This window comes from Brachyhypopomus gauderio, chromosome 3 (assembly GCF_052324685.1).
Source record: "Brachyhypopomus gauderio isolate BG-103 chromosome 3, BGAUD_0.2, whole genome shotgun sequence".
NCBI classification, from domain to species: domain Eukaryota; kingdom Metazoa; phylum Chordata; class Actinopteri; order Gymnotiformes; family Hypopomidae; genus Brachyhypopomus; species Brachyhypopomus gauderio.
The window spans coordinates 28,869,247-28,886,842 of record NC_135213.1 but is presented as its reverse complement, the minus strand read 5'-3'; the positions used below and the strand labels follow the sequence as shown (position 1 = coordinate 28,886,842).

The 17,596-nt window shown below is 45.5% G+C and overlaps 1 protein-coding gene across 5 annotated transcripts; it reads right to left on the bottom strand.

Moving 5' to 3' along the window:
- Window positions 1-590: 590 nt before the first annotated feature.
- On the bottom strand, window positions 591-15,298 carry LOC143510987 (transforming growth factor beta-1-induced transcript 1 protein-like). Of its 5 annotated transcripts, XM_077000930.1 has the most exons (12): window positions 13,384-13,647; window positions 10,575-10,625; window positions 8,890-9,047; window positions 8,642-8,703; window positions 8,133-8,269; window positions 7,955-8,033; window positions 6,834-6,918; window positions 4,511-4,693; window positions 4,055-4,228; window positions 3,361-3,442; window positions 2,967-3,115; window positions 591-2,307 (listed from the first exon to the last, which is right to left on the bottom strand). In XM_077000930.1, exons 1-12 carry the CDS (start codon window positions 13,394-13,396, stop codon window positions 2,041-2,043), a joined length of 1,440 nt encoding a protein of 479 aa, XP_076857045.1. In that variant the 5' UTR covers window positions 13,397-13,647; the 3' UTR covers window positions 591-2,040. The 5 variants fall into 5 exon arrangements, with proteins under 5 accessions (XP_076857045.1, XP_076857047.1, XP_076857048.1 ...); XM_077000932.1 differs by lacking the exons at window positions 10,575-10,625; window positions 13,384-13,647 and adding an exon at window positions 14,977-15,298; XM_077000933.1 differs by lacking the exons at window positions 10,575-10,625; window positions 13,384-13,647 and adding an exon at window positions 13,741-13,905.
- Window positions 15,299-17,596: the final 2,298 nt, after the last annotated feature.

Genomic DNA, 17,596 nt, shown 5'->3' with positions numbered 1-17,596 from the left:
AACGCTTCCGCAGGTTCGCGCGAGGTGTGCGGAGTCGCACGCTACGGTCACTCCCGAAAGTATAATAATCCATAATAAATAATCCAGCCTTGACGCGGCTCAGGGATTACGTCACACGCAGCGGCTGAGTGCAGAGCATTCGATTGGATTTCGATTTCGCAGTGATTTCGATTGGAGGATCGTGCTCTCTGTCTGAAATTTTTTATTATTTTATTTTTTTGCTGATGCTGGTCCAGCGTGGCGCGTGCCAGTGATTATTCCTCGGCGTGCCAACGGTTGCCGACCCCTGATATAGACCAATAAACAGTGTTGAACACACGTGTCTTCACACGCTCACACGCCACACGTCCGATATCTCACGCCGAAAAACAATATCTAGTTTATTTACCTCTGATCCATATCTATGATTCAATGAGTTACTAGTTCGCTGTGGCACCAACCACCGGCGATCGATCGACCGCGATATAACACTTAATTTGTGTCCAATTTACGTTCGCACCCCCCCCCCCCCCTCCCCCGAGTCAGGACAGTGCAAGGTTGGTAGAGGCACAATCACAAATTCCATTAGGATATTGTATGGATTCATCAAATATGGTCATCAAAGGAAAGCGTTTATTGTTTATTCTGCAGTGTAGTAACAATGTAAATGTATAAATACAGCTGACTGGAACATGTGGCTTGCGTAGTACAAAGCGTAAACATCTTAACACATCTTTGGCAATACATCAGGTTCCTCACTGCGCAATGTGAAACGAAACAAACCAGATCAAAACATACCAAACCAAATCAAAATAAAACAATTAACAGGTGTGCAATAGCAATGACAATGATATGCTGCACAAAGCAAATATATTCATATATATTCATTATTATTATTATTATCATTATTAATAATAATAATAATAATTATTATTATTATTATTATATTCAAATATATTGAGGGGACCATTTGTTGTTTCAGTCCACTGATCTCAGATTCTATTTCAACAGGATGTATAAAAACTTATTTGAAAAATTATCAGAAACTATCCGATAACCAGCCAGCGATTGTCAGGATACTCCATAAAACAACCACCACTGTTTTGGAACCACGTGCCACCATCTCTGTAATCCACTCACCCAGTGAACTCTTTGGATATTAGTACAGCAAACAGAGGCCGCAGTATGTGCTCTGCTTTAAGGAATGTTCGTTCTATTCAACAACACTCTACTGTAGTCATGTCTTCTGTGTGTGTGGCTGTGTGTGTATTTTTGTGAGTGTGTTTTATGGATGTGTGTATGTATGGATGTGTATTTGTGTGAGTGTGTGTGTATGGATGTGTGTATTTTTGTGAGTGTGTGTTTGTATGAATGAATGTGCATGTATTTTTGTGAGTGTGTGTGTGTGTGTATGAATGTATGTGCATGTATTTTTGTGAGTGTGTGTTTGTATGAATGTATGTGCATGTATTTTTGTGATTGTGTGTATGTGTGTATTTTTGTCAGTATGTTTGTATGGATGTTTGTGTATGCATAGATGTATGTATTTTTGTGAGTTTGTGTATGTATTTTTGTGTTTTTTTTGTGAGTTTTTGTATGTGTGTTTTTTTGAGAGTGTGTGTGTGTGTGTGTGTTTTGTGTGTATGTAATGATTTGATCTTAATTCTGACCATCTTACACTCTTGTCTGTTCCATTTATTGAAAGTTCCTCACATATCATTTTACTTTATAAAATCACAAATATGAGAATTTTTTTTCTTTTTCTTTGGTTTCTGAGTTATTCAAACAGGAGTGAAAGCGAGCCAATGAGTGGAGCTGGAGGCATTGCCCCGCCCCTCTTTCCCAACATGCTCCTCTCCATGCTGTCCTACTGGAAGTCAGTAGGACTCAGGGAACATTAGCTCAATCAGTAATTCCATGTCATTTGATCAATAGTTTTTCCAATCAACACCCCTACATCTTTCTTTCTTCCTCTCGCTCTCACGTGTTTGCACGCACGCACACACACACACACACACACACACACACACACACACACACACACACACACCTCCCATCCCATTAGCCGAAGAGTTTGATGAAGCAGGGGTGGCAGTAGGGCCTGTTCTCCTGCTCTTTGAAGCAGCCCTTGCTCAGGGGCTTCAGGCAGAAGTGGCAGGCCAGGTGGTGCGGGTGGAACTTGGAGCCCATGGCGGTAACACAGCGGCCCAGGATGGGCTGTTGACAGGCCTGGCACACACTGCCCCGGGATTGGTGGAAGTGCGTCTCACACAACGGCTGGCCCTCATGCTCGAAGAAGCTGCCATTCACAAACGGGCTGAAACACTCCTGCAGAGGGCGCACATGAGGGTATGCGGCACAGATGAACACACACACACACACACACACACACACACACACACAACACACAGAGAGTTCAAGTATTTGTAAAGATTTTGTTTAACTATAACAGAAGAACATTAACATTCTCCAGCTGTTCATTCATATTCAGAAACATCTATTCATGGGTTACCAGCGGTTCAGACTAACCAGAAGTATCCACATTACACACACTCCACACACACTACGTAGTACACACACACAGTACACATACACTACACAGTACACATACTCCACACTACACACTTTCCAACTCTCCACACACTACTCTCAACACTACACATTCTGCACACAATACACACACTCCATACGCTGCTGACGTTCGTGTTTGTGACATGTTTGAAGTTTTTTTTTAAAGCTTTTATATGGAGAGAGCTCTCATAGTTAAGACAGTAATCTCACTCCATACTTTTACTGAGATAACGGCTGCAGTTCATCACCATTACAGCAGCTGCTGTGGCTGGAGGAGATGAGTGGTGTTTTTGTTTGCTCATTTGTGAATGAGAACAAAATAACAATGTTGCCTACAAAGATCAAATGCAGTGAACCCCCGTGACCCTCCTGTGACCCTCCCGTGATCTCCCGAGTGATCCTAGCTGGTAACTCACCCTGCAGACGAAGCACTGTGGGTGCCAGAGGACGTTGAGGGCGGAGATGTAGTTCTCCATGATTGGCTGAGAGCAGCCCTCACAACGAGATGCAAAAAGGGCCAAAAAGCACTGCTGGCAGTACTGCTGGCCGTCGCGATCATGGAAACCTGTGGCAGGGAAGTGGGCGTGTCAGTGTGGGCGTGTCAGTGTCTCACACATGTACTCCACTTACTGATTGTGTGTATTAGTAATTTTTTTTTTATTGACACATTTTCTGACACCTTTACGATAAAACTATCCACAAATGTATACACATGTGGCACTACGGCAGTGAGCAGATTATGTCGGGTCTGATAAGAGCATGATATTGGCAGGTCAAATATGAAAGGTTAAAGAGCTAAAAGCCCAGAACCTTCATCTCCAAACGTCCGAGTGCACTTCACACAGCAGAAGCACTCGGGGTGCCAGTTCTTATCCAGTGCCGTGACCATTTTCTACAGAGGAAACACAAACACACAGGATGCCAAGTGAGCACATTTACTTCATGAGAGGTGGTGGTCAAACACACAGGGCAGCCATGTTCGGAGAGGGCCAGCGTATGTGGCATGTGTGGTGTGTGTGGCATGTGTGGTGTGTGTGTGGCATGTGTAGTGTGTGTGTGGTGTGCATGTGACGTGTGGGGTGTGTGTAGTGTGTGTGGCGTATGTGGTCTGGCATGTGTAGTGTGCGTGTTGTGTGTGGTCTGTCTGGTGTGTGTAGTGTGTCTGTGCCGTGTGGTGGGCATGTAGTGTGTGTGGCATGTATATTGCGTGTGGTGTGTGTAGTGTGCGTGCCATGTGTAGTGTGTGTGCCGTTTGTATTGTGCGTGCCATGTGTAGTGTGCATGCCGTGAATAGTGTGCATGCTGTGTGTAGTGTGTGTGCCGTGTGTAGTGTGTGGCTTTTGTAGTGTGTGTGGCGTGTGTAGTGTGCGTGGCGTGTGTAGTGTGCGTGGCATGTGTAGTGTGTGTGGCATGTGTAGTGTGCGTAGCGTGTGTAGTGTGCGTAGCGTGTGTAGTGTGCGTAGCGTGTGTAGTGTGCGTGTGCAGGGTGAAAGGCTGTTTTTACATTCAGGATGGGCTTATTGCACTGGGCACAGTGGGGCGAGTACAGGCTGAAGTAGTCCGGTTCGCAGTACGGCCGCCCATCCTTCTCGAAGAAGTTACGGTTGCCGAGCTCGCACTCGCACTCAGAACAGACAAAGTGCTCGGGGTGCCACACCCGACCCAGGGCTGTCACCACCTACAGGGAGCAACATGGCAACATTAACAGAGCATACATGTAAACACTCATGAAAGACCAGTTAATGTCAATATTAGAATTAATTAGATATCATTAATGTTATGATGTCAAAGGCTCAAAGAGGTAACTGTGGTGACTATTGATGTAATTATTCCTTCAGCTGCTGACACTGATCTATAGTGATCTAGAGCTAAATAAGATGGTCTAGCATGATCTAGAGCTGGTTGGTGATTTAGCGTAATCTAGAGTGATCTTCAGTGATTTCGAGCTACCCAACCTCACCTGTCCCACAACCGGCTTCTGACAAGCAGAGCAGGTTCCCTTGGAGGAGGTGGGCACTCCTTGCCTGCTCAGATCTGATTGGAGGAGACCCAACATACTGTCCAATGAGCCCCCAGAAGAGGCCGGGGGAGATGCAGCTGAATGCTGTGGTGATGTAACCACGGGATTGGCTGGAGCTGCTGGCTAATAACAGAAGACAGGCAGATTTAGAATGTAACCGTGACATGACTGAAGTGTATTATACAGAAATCTACATAGCAGTTTAAGCAGCAGACATCCGGCTGGTGTGGCCACTGAAGCCAGCCAGAAACAATAGTTGGTGAGTTTATAAAAGCTATGTGACGGCTACCTACATTTCCCCACTGTGGGACAATAAAGGCTTTTTCGTCTTCTATGTGACAGGTATGTGCAGCTATATGCTGCTATGTACAGCTATGTGACAGCTATGTGCTGCTATGTACAGATACACTATATTGCCAAAAGTATTCGCTCGCCTTCCTTGACCCACATAAGAGCTTAAGTGGTATCCCATTACTAATCAATAGGGTTCAATATGACGTTGATCCACCCTTTGCAGCTAGAGCAGCTTCAACTCTTCTGGGAAGGCTGTCCACAAGGTTTAGGAGTGTGTTTATAGGTATTTTTGACCATTCTTCCAGAAGCGCATTTGTGAGGTCACATACTGATGTTGGACGAGGAGGCCTGGCTCTCATTCTCCACTCTAATTCATTCCAAAGGTGTTCTATCAGGTTGAGGTCAGGACTCTCTGTAGGCCAGTCAGATTCATCCACACCAGATTCTACCATCCATGTTTTTATGGACCTTGCTTTGTGCACTGGTGTACAGTCATGTTGGAAGAGGAAGGTGTCAGGTCCAAACTGTTGGGAGCATGGAATTGTCCAAAATGTCTTGGTATGCCACATGAAGTGGCTCCAGATTAGACTACTGTAACTCATTACTGTCTGCTTGCTCAAATAGGAATCTAAACAAACTTCAAATAGTTCAAAATGCAGCAGCCAGAGTTCTGACCAGAACTAGAAAATTTGATCATATCAGACCAGTCCTATCAGCCCTGCATTGGCTCCCAGTTAAATTCCGTATTGATTTAAAAATTATTTTATTGACTTACAAAGCACTGCACGAGCTTCCTCCTGAATCCCTCCAGGATCTTATTTCCTATTATGAACCCCCACGTCCACTAAGATCACAGGGTGCTGGTCTTTTATTAGTTCCAACAATTAATAAGGTAACAGCAGGGGGAAGAGCCTTTTCTTGTAAGGCCCCCCAGCTTTGGAACAACCTTCCAAAATGCGTCAGGGACTCAATCTTTACAGTCTCAATCTTTAAGTCTAGGTTGAAAATCCACTTATTTAGTTTAGCGTTTGATAATTAATATCCCCCCTTAGATAAAGGTACAGATCCAGGGGTTCATAGATGAAGGGTTTTATGGTAGACTGGGGCGCTGGTGCTGTCATCCTGTCACTGCATGTGTTCACTCAAGTTTGTTGACAGTGTAGTGGATGGATGCCAATGTCTCAGAATGCTCCCAAGTCTATGTTACCTTCTGGTTCTGCCTTTTTAGCTAGGCTGTAATAATTTAACTTAATGCCGGGGTTGCTGCCACACTCCAGAAATTTTTATAATCTCATCTGTCCTGTATATGTCCTGTATATACAGAACTAATTTTCCCTGTTTTATTTTCTCCACATGGCTGCCCGCCTACTCGAGGAACACGGAGATGAGGAGAGACGAGCCTTTCCAGAGATCCATCCTGGGCCGGCCGCCTCCTGCCTAACCGGATATGATGGAGAACTCATGTTTATAAATCTACACCAAGATGGACTTTATCCCTCACATCTTTTCCTTTTTTCTCTCTCGCTCTTTAAATTGTTGTCATGGTGACCGGCGTCGGCCAGAGGAGGATGGGTTCCCCCCCTGAGTCTTGGTTCCTCTCAAGGTTTCTTCCTCATGCCCTTAGGGTGTGTTTTTCCTTGCCACTGTCGCCCTTGGCTTGCTCACTGGGGGCTAGGACTCGGACACTTGTAAAGCTGCTTTGTGACAACAACTGTTGTAAAAAGTGCTATATAAATAAAATTTGATTTGAAGTTTGGATGTCTGTAGTGATTGAATCTGCAGAAATTTGGCGACCTCTTCGCAATATGCGCTTCAGCAACCGCTGTCCCCTCTCCGTGATTGGAGCACCTGATTCTGATCATTTGGATGGGTGAGCGAATACTTTTCAGCAATATAGTGCATGTACAGCTATGTGACAGGTATGTACAGCTATGGACACCGTGTCATGCAGGGCTGGGTCTTCACTCACTGTGCTCTGCACTTTGAAGTCAGACAGTGAAGCCATCAGCTTGTCCAGTTCCAGTGTAGCAGATGTGGCAGAGGGCTTGGCTGAGCTGCAGACACACACACACACACACACACACACACACACACACACACACACACACACACTCAAATGTCAAGAGTTACACACAGCTGTCGCTTAATAGCAGACCTAATGTGAAGAATTGAGAACTGTGACAAAAGCATCATTATGTGCATATAATGTGTATAACTAATTACTTTATGACCTACACTCAAACAGTAATGTTTGTGTAAATGCATCAGTTACATAATTACCTCATTTACCAGCTTTGCATGTTTAAGAATACCTCCATGGCACAGTATAGACTACAAATTGCGGCTCAAATCTGCTCAAATCTATAATTGTAATGGGTCTGGCACTGGGACCAGCCAGAAGAGGCAGCAGTAATACAGCAGAGAACAGCCTGGCAGAGGAGGGGGTGGGAACACAGCAGAGAACAGCCCTGACAGAGGAGGGGGTGGGAACACAGCAGAGAACAGCCCTGGCAGAGGAGGGGGTGGGAACACAGCAGAGAACAGCCCTGACAGAGGAAAGGGCGGGAACACAGCAGAGAACAGCCCTGGCAGAGGAGGGGGTGGGAACACAGCAGAGAACAGCCCTGGCAGATGAGGGGGTGGGAACACAGCAGAGAACAGCCGTGGCAGAGAAAAGGGCGGGAACACAGCAGAGAACAGCCCTGGCAGAGGAAAGGGCGGGAACACAGCAGAGAACAGCCCTGGCAGAGGAGGGGGTGGGAACACAGCAGAGAACAGCCCTGGCAGAGGAAAGGGCGGGAACACAGCAGAGAACAGCCCTGGCAGAGGAAAGGGCGGGAACACAGCAGAGAACAACCCTGGCAGAGGAGGGGGTGGGAACACAGCAGAGAACAGCCCTGGCAGAGGAAGGGGTGGGAACACAGCAGAGAACAGCCCTGGCAGAGGAGGGGGTGGGAACAGAGAGAGGACAGACCTGGCAGAGGAGGGGGTGGGAACACAGCAGAGAACAGCCCTGGCAGAGGAAGGGGTGGGAACACAGCAGAGAACAGCCCTGGCAGAGGAGGGGGTGGGAACAGAGAGAGGACAGACCTGGCAGAGGAGGGGGCGGAGTGGGAAGGTTTGTCCCTCTCGTCCTTCTTAGCGGTGGGGAACTGCGCTAGAATTTCATCTGGAATACAGAAAACGCCAGTGAGACAGGAAACGTGCACACACACTCACCGTCAGACAGGAAACACATAACTGTGCACTAGAATGAACACACACACACCAGTGATGTTGAACTGGGTAGCGTTGAGCTCCTGCAGTAGGTGGTCCAGTTCACTGAGGCCTCCTCCCAGCACAGAGGATGAGGAGAAAGTAGGAGGAGGGTCAGGGGAACGTGGAGAACGTGGCTTACACACCGTACTGAAGGATGGAAAGAGTGATGGGGGGAGGGAGAGAGAGAGAGAGAGAGAGAGGGAGAGAGAGAGAGAGAAGTGAATCATAGTGGGTAAGGGATCAGGGGCAGAGTAATAGAGAAACTGAAGATGTTTACACCAAATAAATATTCCATTTTATTGTACTCCATCATGAAATATCAGGCATCTGCCCACAGAGATGTTGAACTAGGACAGGCAGGCAGAAGCTTATTGAATGGTAGCTAATTAAGGCAAATCAAATGAAGGGAAATCACATTACACATCACCATCCTGTCTGAAAATCCGAACGCTGCATTTCCTGCTAGTTTCAGCTGTGAGGGAGGGATGGAGGTCTTTACCAGCCGCAGGATTACTCTACCTGTACAGCTTGTCTGGATTAGGGTTCTGGGAGCCGTTAGACTTCATAGCAGCAGAAACAGTCTGTTAAAAAATATGCACATGAAAAAATGTAAAGTGTAATATATGCAGGTGTAATTGACCTTGTCAGTACAGTAATGTATGCATAATTCAAATGCAGTAAAACTGCTGATAATAATGGCTAGTTTGAATGAAGTGTGAGTGTATGTTAGTGTGCTAACTGTGTGTATTGGCCGATTGGCAGCTCACTTGCTGGGGTGTGTAAGCTGGTGGAGGGGGCCGAGTTTGGGCAGGGTCTTGGGAGCCGGTGGGTGAGGTGTCAGAGTTCACTGGAGGGTCAGAGGTAAGCAGAACAGGGACACGGGCTAAAGGACAGGTGGAGCTCTCAAGATCGGCCAGGAGAGCATCTACGAGAAAGAGAGAGACAAGAAAGAGACTATAAGAGAAAACAGTTTATCTTTGAGACAGAGACAAGAGACCATAAGAGAAAACAAACAGTTAATCTATGATACAGAGAGAGACAACAAGAGACAAAAGAGAGACCATAAGAGAGACAGAGAGACAAGGAAGAGGATCAGAAATAAAAAGGGAGAAAAGCAAAAGAGAGATAAGAGAAAGAGAGTTGAGACAGGAGGTGGGGTAAGGGCTAGCCAGCTAATGAAGGAACAAAACTAGGAAAGACCTTTGAGATTTTTCACCCATCATTTCAGAGTGCTCTCAGATACATAGTGAGTGGCTGTAAATGATCTGAGACCCACACCACTGTATGAGCTACCCTAGGACGAGGTTTCTGTGTAGTTCAGTTCATCTGAACACATCTTAATGCCTCGTGTAGAGAGCAGTTTGTGGTTTAGAAGCGGTACAGCACATTCACTACCATAACAGGTACAGGGCGGAGAATATTTGCCTGTAGTCGAATAAGACATGCAGGTAAGACATGTGGAGGAGGCATGCGGGTGAGACATGGATGAGACATGCAGGTGAGATGAGTAGTGGCCATAAGCTTGTTAATGACATACACTCTGTATCAAAAGGACATTACGTTTTGCATTAAACATAAGACACATTTGCTGAGCAGAAAACAAAACACTGTACAGATTCCTCTCTCAGTTGTGGAAAAATGCGCTGCTACACTCACTTGCTCGGAGCAACTGCGCCCCCTTCTGGACAGGAACATTTGTTCCAATTTTATACAGTTCCCACATCATTTGTAATCACTTATATTAATTTGCTGGGTTATCATAGCTTTGAGAGGTACTGTGTTTTAATTAGTGAATTAATGTGTTGGTTTGATCCTGGTGAGACCTTTAAATCCATGAGAACTGCATTACTGTGCTTCAAATCCCCTTTAAAACTATTAACATACGTTTAGAAACAAAGTCAATAAATGTATAGTGGAATATGCTTCTAAGAACAGTAACCCTGAGGACAACATATGAAACATATGAAGAAGAAGAAAGGAGATCATTTCAGATATTATATGAAATGATTCTGGCAGGGAAATAGGCTTAATGTGCATTAGTAACCAGTGTGTGCTGGAAGATGGAGAACACTAGGACAGCACCGAGAGGGAAACGTAGAAACCAACCGACCATGTGCAGAGTGAGGTGGTGCAGGCGTGCTCACCAGGCACAGCCCGTCTGGGACGGTTTCTCGCCCTGAGCTCATCTCAACCCGCTTTGTGCAGCGCATAACTGTTATGCTGGAAAGGAGTTCTCGAGCTGAATGATGAAATCTCACCCGCTATCACTCATTTATTTCCTTTTCGGTGTTCGTGTAATTCTAGCAATGACCACCGTCAGGCGCTGTTCAGCACTGGGGATTTTGCTTAGTGCAACAAATGCTGATTGAAGTGGAGGGGGGGGGGGGGGCACAGAGGGCAGACAACAACCAGACTGATAACAGGATACAGAGACAGGCATACAGTTACGTACCAAACATAACAATACGAGGATTGAGAGGGTAGTTAGCTGGATCAGGCATCCCTACGAGGAGACACACAGAAACAACCACATACACAGAAAATCAGCCGCACAGCACAGACCAACCGAACAGACAGTTTTTAGGTCACAGACAAGGCGGGGCAATTAAAGTTCGACCAATCAGAGCAAGAAACATAAAGGCATGGGAATACACGAGGGACAGGGAGGAGGTCCTGAAGCATTCCAGGGAACTGAAGGGATTCAGTCCAGGCAGCGGAAAACGTTGAGGGTGCCACAGAACGGAAGCAGTACCGTTTAGCGTTTAAGATGGACGGGCCAGCCACACAAGAGGAAAAGTGTAGGCCTGCAGATAGCATGTCCCCTGGTAATCTCACACTCATACAGACAGATCATTTCAAACATCTTGTTCAACCACATCCGTAACACAAAAAAGAAAACTATAGCATTTTATACAGCCCATAAAGACAATGATGTACTCTATGAAGATACCTCACAGTTCACACATCTTTCATCGATCATTTGTATCTGAAGAAATTATGTTTATAATTATAATAGGATGTTTAAATGACCACATTGAGGTTTTGAGAAAAAATGACTTTCTGTTTTTCTTATTAAGAGGTTCCATAAATCAGAGCTAAAATGGAGTTACAAAACATTGGCTTATGGAGGACATTAACACAGGTTGCCTGTAGTTTATTGGTTAGAGCTGTAGTTTATTGGTTAACAATACCACACTCATAGGTTTCTATCTCAGGGAATGCAGTCATAGGTTGGAGTGTGCACAGACTGTGGTGTATACTGACGCCTATATGGAGGCTGTTGTCTGAACACCTACCAGCTGCTGTGTAGTAGCTACACGTGTCCCAGTTCTGATCTGAGTGCCAAGTGCATTCATTGCCAAGAGTATCTTACAGGGTGTGAAATTATGTGTTGACAGGTTTGTTTGTGGAACAACTTTACTGAGTTGTAACTTTGGCCACAGATCATGCAAGCCTCGTACTTTGGGCATCAGAATGAAACAGGTAGGACACCGTCTCTGTGTTCAAAATCAAACAGGTGAGACACCGTCTCTGTGTTCAGAATCAAACAGGTGAGACACCGTCTCTGTGTTCAAAATCAAACAGGTAAGACACCGTCTCTGTGTTCAAAATCAAACAGGTGAGACACCGTCTCTGTGTTCAGAATCAAACAGGTGAGACACCGTCTCTGTGTTCAAAATCAAACAGGTGAGACACCGTCTCTGTGTTCAAAATCAAACAGGTGAGACACCGTCTCTGTGTTCAAAATCAAACAGGTGAGACCCCGTCTCTGTGTTCAGAATCAAACAGGTGAGACACCGTCTCTGTGTTCAAAATCAAACAGGTGAGACCCCGTCTCTGTGTTCAGAATCAAACAGGTGAGACACCGTCTCTGTGTTCAGAATGAAACAGGTGAGACACCGTCTCTGTGTTCAGAATGAAACAGGTGAGACACTGTCTCTGTGTTCAGAATGAAACAGGTCAGACACCGTCTCTGTGTTCAGAATCAAACAGATGAGAAGCCATCTCTGTGTTTAGGTCCCAAGCGTTCCTCCATTGCTGTTTGAAGTTCAGATCCATTTAGCATCAATAAAGAAAACTGTATCCCATTGTTTACTTGGGAGTGTTTGGTGACCGGCCTTATGGTGATTCATAGTGCAATACAGTGTCTCTGGGGCACTCTCTCTGTCTCCCTCTCTTTCTCTCTAGTACACATACAAGGCAGTGTTCTTATAAGGAGCTAAAATTCCCATCAGTAGGAATTCAGACCATATTTAGAGCTCTCCACTCATCTGGCATGCTCTACTCTGAATAACACACTTTGTAACACACACTTCCACACACCACCACTTGCCCTGAATTCAGAGTGTGTACTTGCATAGGCCAAAATATGGCGTACATGCAAACACATAGCCATATAATAGACACTTATACCAATCACATGTAAACACACAGCATAAGGAAAGTCAGCATGACTAATGGGAGTGCCAGTCCAATCCACATGCTTTGTAGGGACTTTTGTCATGGGCCCACGACCTGCAGGGATGTGGTAGGAGTGTTTCATATTTTTGGCAAATTTATTTTGGTTAAGAGATGTTTACCGAGTTCAACAAACAAGAATAATGATGTTGGCTTTTCAAAATGTTGACAATCATGGCCAAAGAGGTAGAGGCTTTCATGCAACACACACACTACAAAAATGCCACTTTTACAGTGTCTTTGAACGGGCTTTATGCCCTCAATAGCGATGTGGCATCTTATTCTCTCCGCGCTGGAGGCTTCAATGCTTTCAAACGCTACCAGATGTGCCACGGCCGACCAGCGAGACAGGAATCGGTGTCCGCTGTCTGCTCCAGTATGATGCGTCGGTAGAAAAACTTGGACCGCAATTGAGAGATTTTCGTCCAGCACCAGTGAATCATTCAGCAGACGTGGAAATAACAAGTTTAGGGTACACGCACGCATGTTGGACAAGATGTGCGTGCGTCCCGTTACAAGGCGAGCGCACACTTGGGTTAGACTGCTGATCGAGCTAATCTGACATAAAAAATAGATTATACGGTTATATAAATAAAAAGAACTGATACTGGTGTTTTAACAGGATTTTTTCTTTTCGCCCGGATAAGCGCTAGCTCTCGACTTTCCCAGAGCTATCTGACACTCGTATTTCTCCCAGTTTTTCTGCCAACCACCGCGAGCTTTCGTGTTGAGGCGGATCAGCACAGAAGCAAATAACTCCCAAATTAGCTGCTCGCGGACAGGGGAAAAAAATCAGTACATACCCAAATCATCCATGGTAATGTGTTTGTTGTCCAGATATAATGAAATAACCGGAGAAATAACCACAGTTCAGTCCCTTACTCTTTTACTCTTGGGCGTAAATGTCTCGAATATGCTAGATATAATGCTTACTGACTGCAAATAACTTTTCGGGGTGCTCCGTTATTCCCGGACAGCGTACGGCCGCAAAGGAAAAACCAAAAGGGCGTCCCGTTGTGTGTGCTCCTCCGCCCCTTTCCTGTATAACGTCTCCAAACGCAGCGGATCGCGGGAGGCGTCGCCGAATAACTGCGGCTGCAACCCCTGTCAGTGACGTCACGGGGCGCGTTCCCGGTCCATATTTGGGGTCGGTAACTTACGGACACGAGGAACGTCCAACTCCACCGTCGCGTGTAAATGAACTACATCGAGATGTTCCTCATTCACTTTCTTCTGTCGTTTCTGTTGCGTGTCGTGTCGCCTCTACAGAACTCGCCGCTATATGACCGGGTGAGTCGCGTCATGGGGATACCGAGCTCAAATGACCGGGAGATGTTCTTCACCCTGGAACTAGGCTGGAGTAGTCCGAGAGGAAAGCCTGTTAACCCCTCACCAAATTGCGATCCATCCGCGACTACCAATTATGATGAAAAGAGAAGCGCCCCAGATGTTCATAACACCCTGGCAGTGTTTTTTAAGGCATACGAGGAAATGCTTGTGCTTGTGTCCGGGGGGTGCTCCGAGAGGTCACAGCCTTCCCAGAGGTTCAAACCGGCGGCGGTGTCCCAGGCGTGCCCGCGCCGCCGTGCAGTACCGGCGAGGCGCTGCGTGTGTGTTCTCCCTGCGCCCCTCCATCACTCTGGCACTAGTGAACATCTGCTCTGTACATTACACTTTATCCCAGGATTCAGGATTTTTATAACCTGCCCATTTGTTCTGTGTTTACCAGCGGCAACACACAGCAGCATCGTAAACACTAGCGTATTCTTCTCCTTGGTACTGATATACTGGACAATGTTTGTCATTTACAGGATCGGGAGCATTTTACAGTTATCCTCTCGTGTAGTTTCGTGAAGTACATCAGGTCTACTGGGGCTGAAAGTTTTTAACAAACTGAAACATCAAAACACATACAAACGTACACAAAATGCACCACACACATCCCAGGGAGATTGTACCGTGTTTGAATAAGTTTATTGGCGTATTAATATGTACTTAAATATATTCTAGTTTGGTTAGGATTTGCTCCGATAGCTACTTAGCCACCAAGCTAGCGTATATTATTTAACGGTCGTTTATTTTCAAAACGCGCAATCTCAGCGTCCTCACGCGCTGTCAAGTTTCCCGCTGGAATTACTGGAACATTTTAATGTATTTTTAACCGATATATTTCGCTGATCACGTTGTCATTATTGTGAAATGAATAGATTTCATTTCAAGTATTTTCTAGAACTTTAGCCAAAATTCCAGCACTTTTCAAATCTGGAAAATGCAACATTAAAATTCGGCAATTTGAAGGATTTCGAGGACCCATACGAACCCTGAAATTTTGTCTGACCGCCTGCTGAAAGGGTTTGTGAGGACAAAACTGAATTTGATAGAAATTCTGTGCCAACCTGAAATGCAAACTGTTCATCGAGGTAAATGCTCCCCCCTCCTCTTGGTCAGCTAACGGCTGTCTGAATGCTAACGCCAATCATGGAGGATAATCCAATCACATAAGAGCAAAAATAAATAACTATACAGATAGGCTACTGATAAAAGTAGGTGTGTCCAGCACCAAATTTTAAGGCAACCAATTAAAGAGCGTCTCCAGATCACGTGCTTGCCAAACCTGGACCTACACAGACATGCATTAGTGCGGTGCCTCATACAAGTATGAAGTACTATATATGTAATGTCACAGAAATTCAGCAGATATAATTCTTGTTCTTTAAAAAACGATCAAACTAGTATTACTAGTTTCATAATGCTTTTGCAATATATAATCTACATAAGTTTATATGTCTAAGTAGCATTTATTTTCTGGATAATTTGATGGGGGCTGTGCCCCAGCGCCCCCTACTGATGAGCCGCCACTGCGTGACACCAGCCATATTAACGCAGATGTAGAAGTAGTTTGATTTTATAGCAGATTTATAAACTTATAAACTACACTTTTCCCTGGGTCGACCCATTCTGCTCTAATAACTTGCTGTATATCTATTTGGGCTTCCTTTTAGGACTGTTCCTCTAGTAGTTCACTTATGGCATATGGTGATTTGCAAGGGTTATTCCCTGCCTACTCTTGGACACACATCTGTGCACTCACTGACAGGGGTGTGTCCCTACTTACACTGATACATATCCCTGTACTCAAGACGCTTGTACTCAAGGGGTGGGGACACCGGATTAGAAGGGGAGGGAGTGACTGCCAATACTGCTTCTGCTTTATCGCCCACTCACAAAAATGATGTCTCACGCCTCATTTAGCCCCTCCCCCCACCCCAACAAGACCGCCACTGCTGTTCAGACACTGCAGCAGTCTTACTTGGCCTCTCCATCTCTCTTGGCATCTCCACGGTCAAGCCCTCTAAGGCTTATTCTTCTCAAAGGAGTAAGAAAAAGCAGAATTGAAAGCCTTATGACTTGGTTATTTTATAGCCTCTTTCAAACATTGGCCTGTGCTGATGTATATTTAGAGCTCAGTCACCTACAGCAGAAGTCTGGAATACTTGTCCCACTGTTCTACAGCCAACACAAATACACACCGTTTGATGATAAACTGCTCCAGCTTTAAACGACAAAATAGGTTTGGTGTTCAGAAAGAACTGGCTGCACACAGCAACATTTAGCTGGTTAGCTGATACTAGACACACCCATCTAATAACACACTGGACTTTGACTTTCGGATTCTACTAGGTGTTGATATCGTTTTGCGGGGATGTTGGCCCATGAGGACAGAACAGCTCCTCAGTTACTGTAGATGGAGGTTCTGCCATGCTCTGAACAGCCTGCCCGTCCTCATCCCAGACATGCTCTGAACAGCCTGCCCGTCCTCATCCCAGACATGCTCTGAACAGCCTGTCCGTCCTCATCCCAGACATGCTCTGAACAGCCTGCCCGTCCTCATCCCAGACATGCTCTGAACAGCCTGCCCGTCCTCATCCCAGACATGCTCTGAACAGCCTGTCCGTCCTCATCCCAGACATGCTCTGAACAGCCTGCCCGTCCTCATCCCAGACATGCTCTGAACAGCCTGCCCGTCCTCATCCCAGACATGCTCTGTAAGATGTGGGGACTATGAAGGACAGGCAAGGAAAACTCCACCAGGCTGAACTACTAACATTGAACAGGAAAGACCAAATCCATCCAGTTGTCTGGCTGGGCGATGGCCTCCAGGATTTGGGCTCTTTGGCCCATTACATTGGTTAGACAACAGTGATGCTGAACCTAATGTCTGCGTTTACAACCCAGCTGTAGAGGATCTGTGCACTTTGACGCATTAATCAGAGCACCAGCATCTTCCTCTGACCCATCATTCATAACATCCTTCTTCGCTGGATCTTTTTCCGAATCGCACCATTCTCAGTTTTTGAAATACTGGATACTGGCCACAGCTAATCTAGCATTGGTGACCATGCCTCATTCAAAATCAGATCACTCGATTTTCCATCCAAATGTGAATTCACACTGAAACTGGTCCACACAAAACATGCTCAACTGCTTTTACACTGCACTCCAGGATCATGTGTTCAATTTCCACACACACTCCATTCGTGAAGAGGTTGAAGTCTCTAATGAAGTGTCCACTCTGTGTATGTATAGAGGCAAGACCCCAGTGAAGGTGAAACAGCTTAATAAAATTAGTTTCCTGTTTTAACCGTCTTACCCCATGTTTATTTGATATATGAGGCTTTATTTCATATGTATCTACAAAAGTGAGCAGTCCAAGGCTGATGAGAGACTGAAGTGTAATATATGCATTTTATGGAAGGGAAAAAAGCCTTAAAACCTTAAATATGTTAAAAGAGCAAAGCTTTCTTATGATTCGTGCATGTGTAATTTGCATGCTTGTCTTCAGCTCATGCATATTAAATAAGCTCTTCCTCCAAATGCTTATCTAATACATATTCATATTTAGCCTCTTCCTTCCCATCCCGGTGTTCTCTGGGGGAGGGGCTATGGTACATGGCAGGAAAGCTGTGGGAAGCTGTATCTGAAGGTGCCGAGCACTCAGCGTGGTCGCTGTTCGGA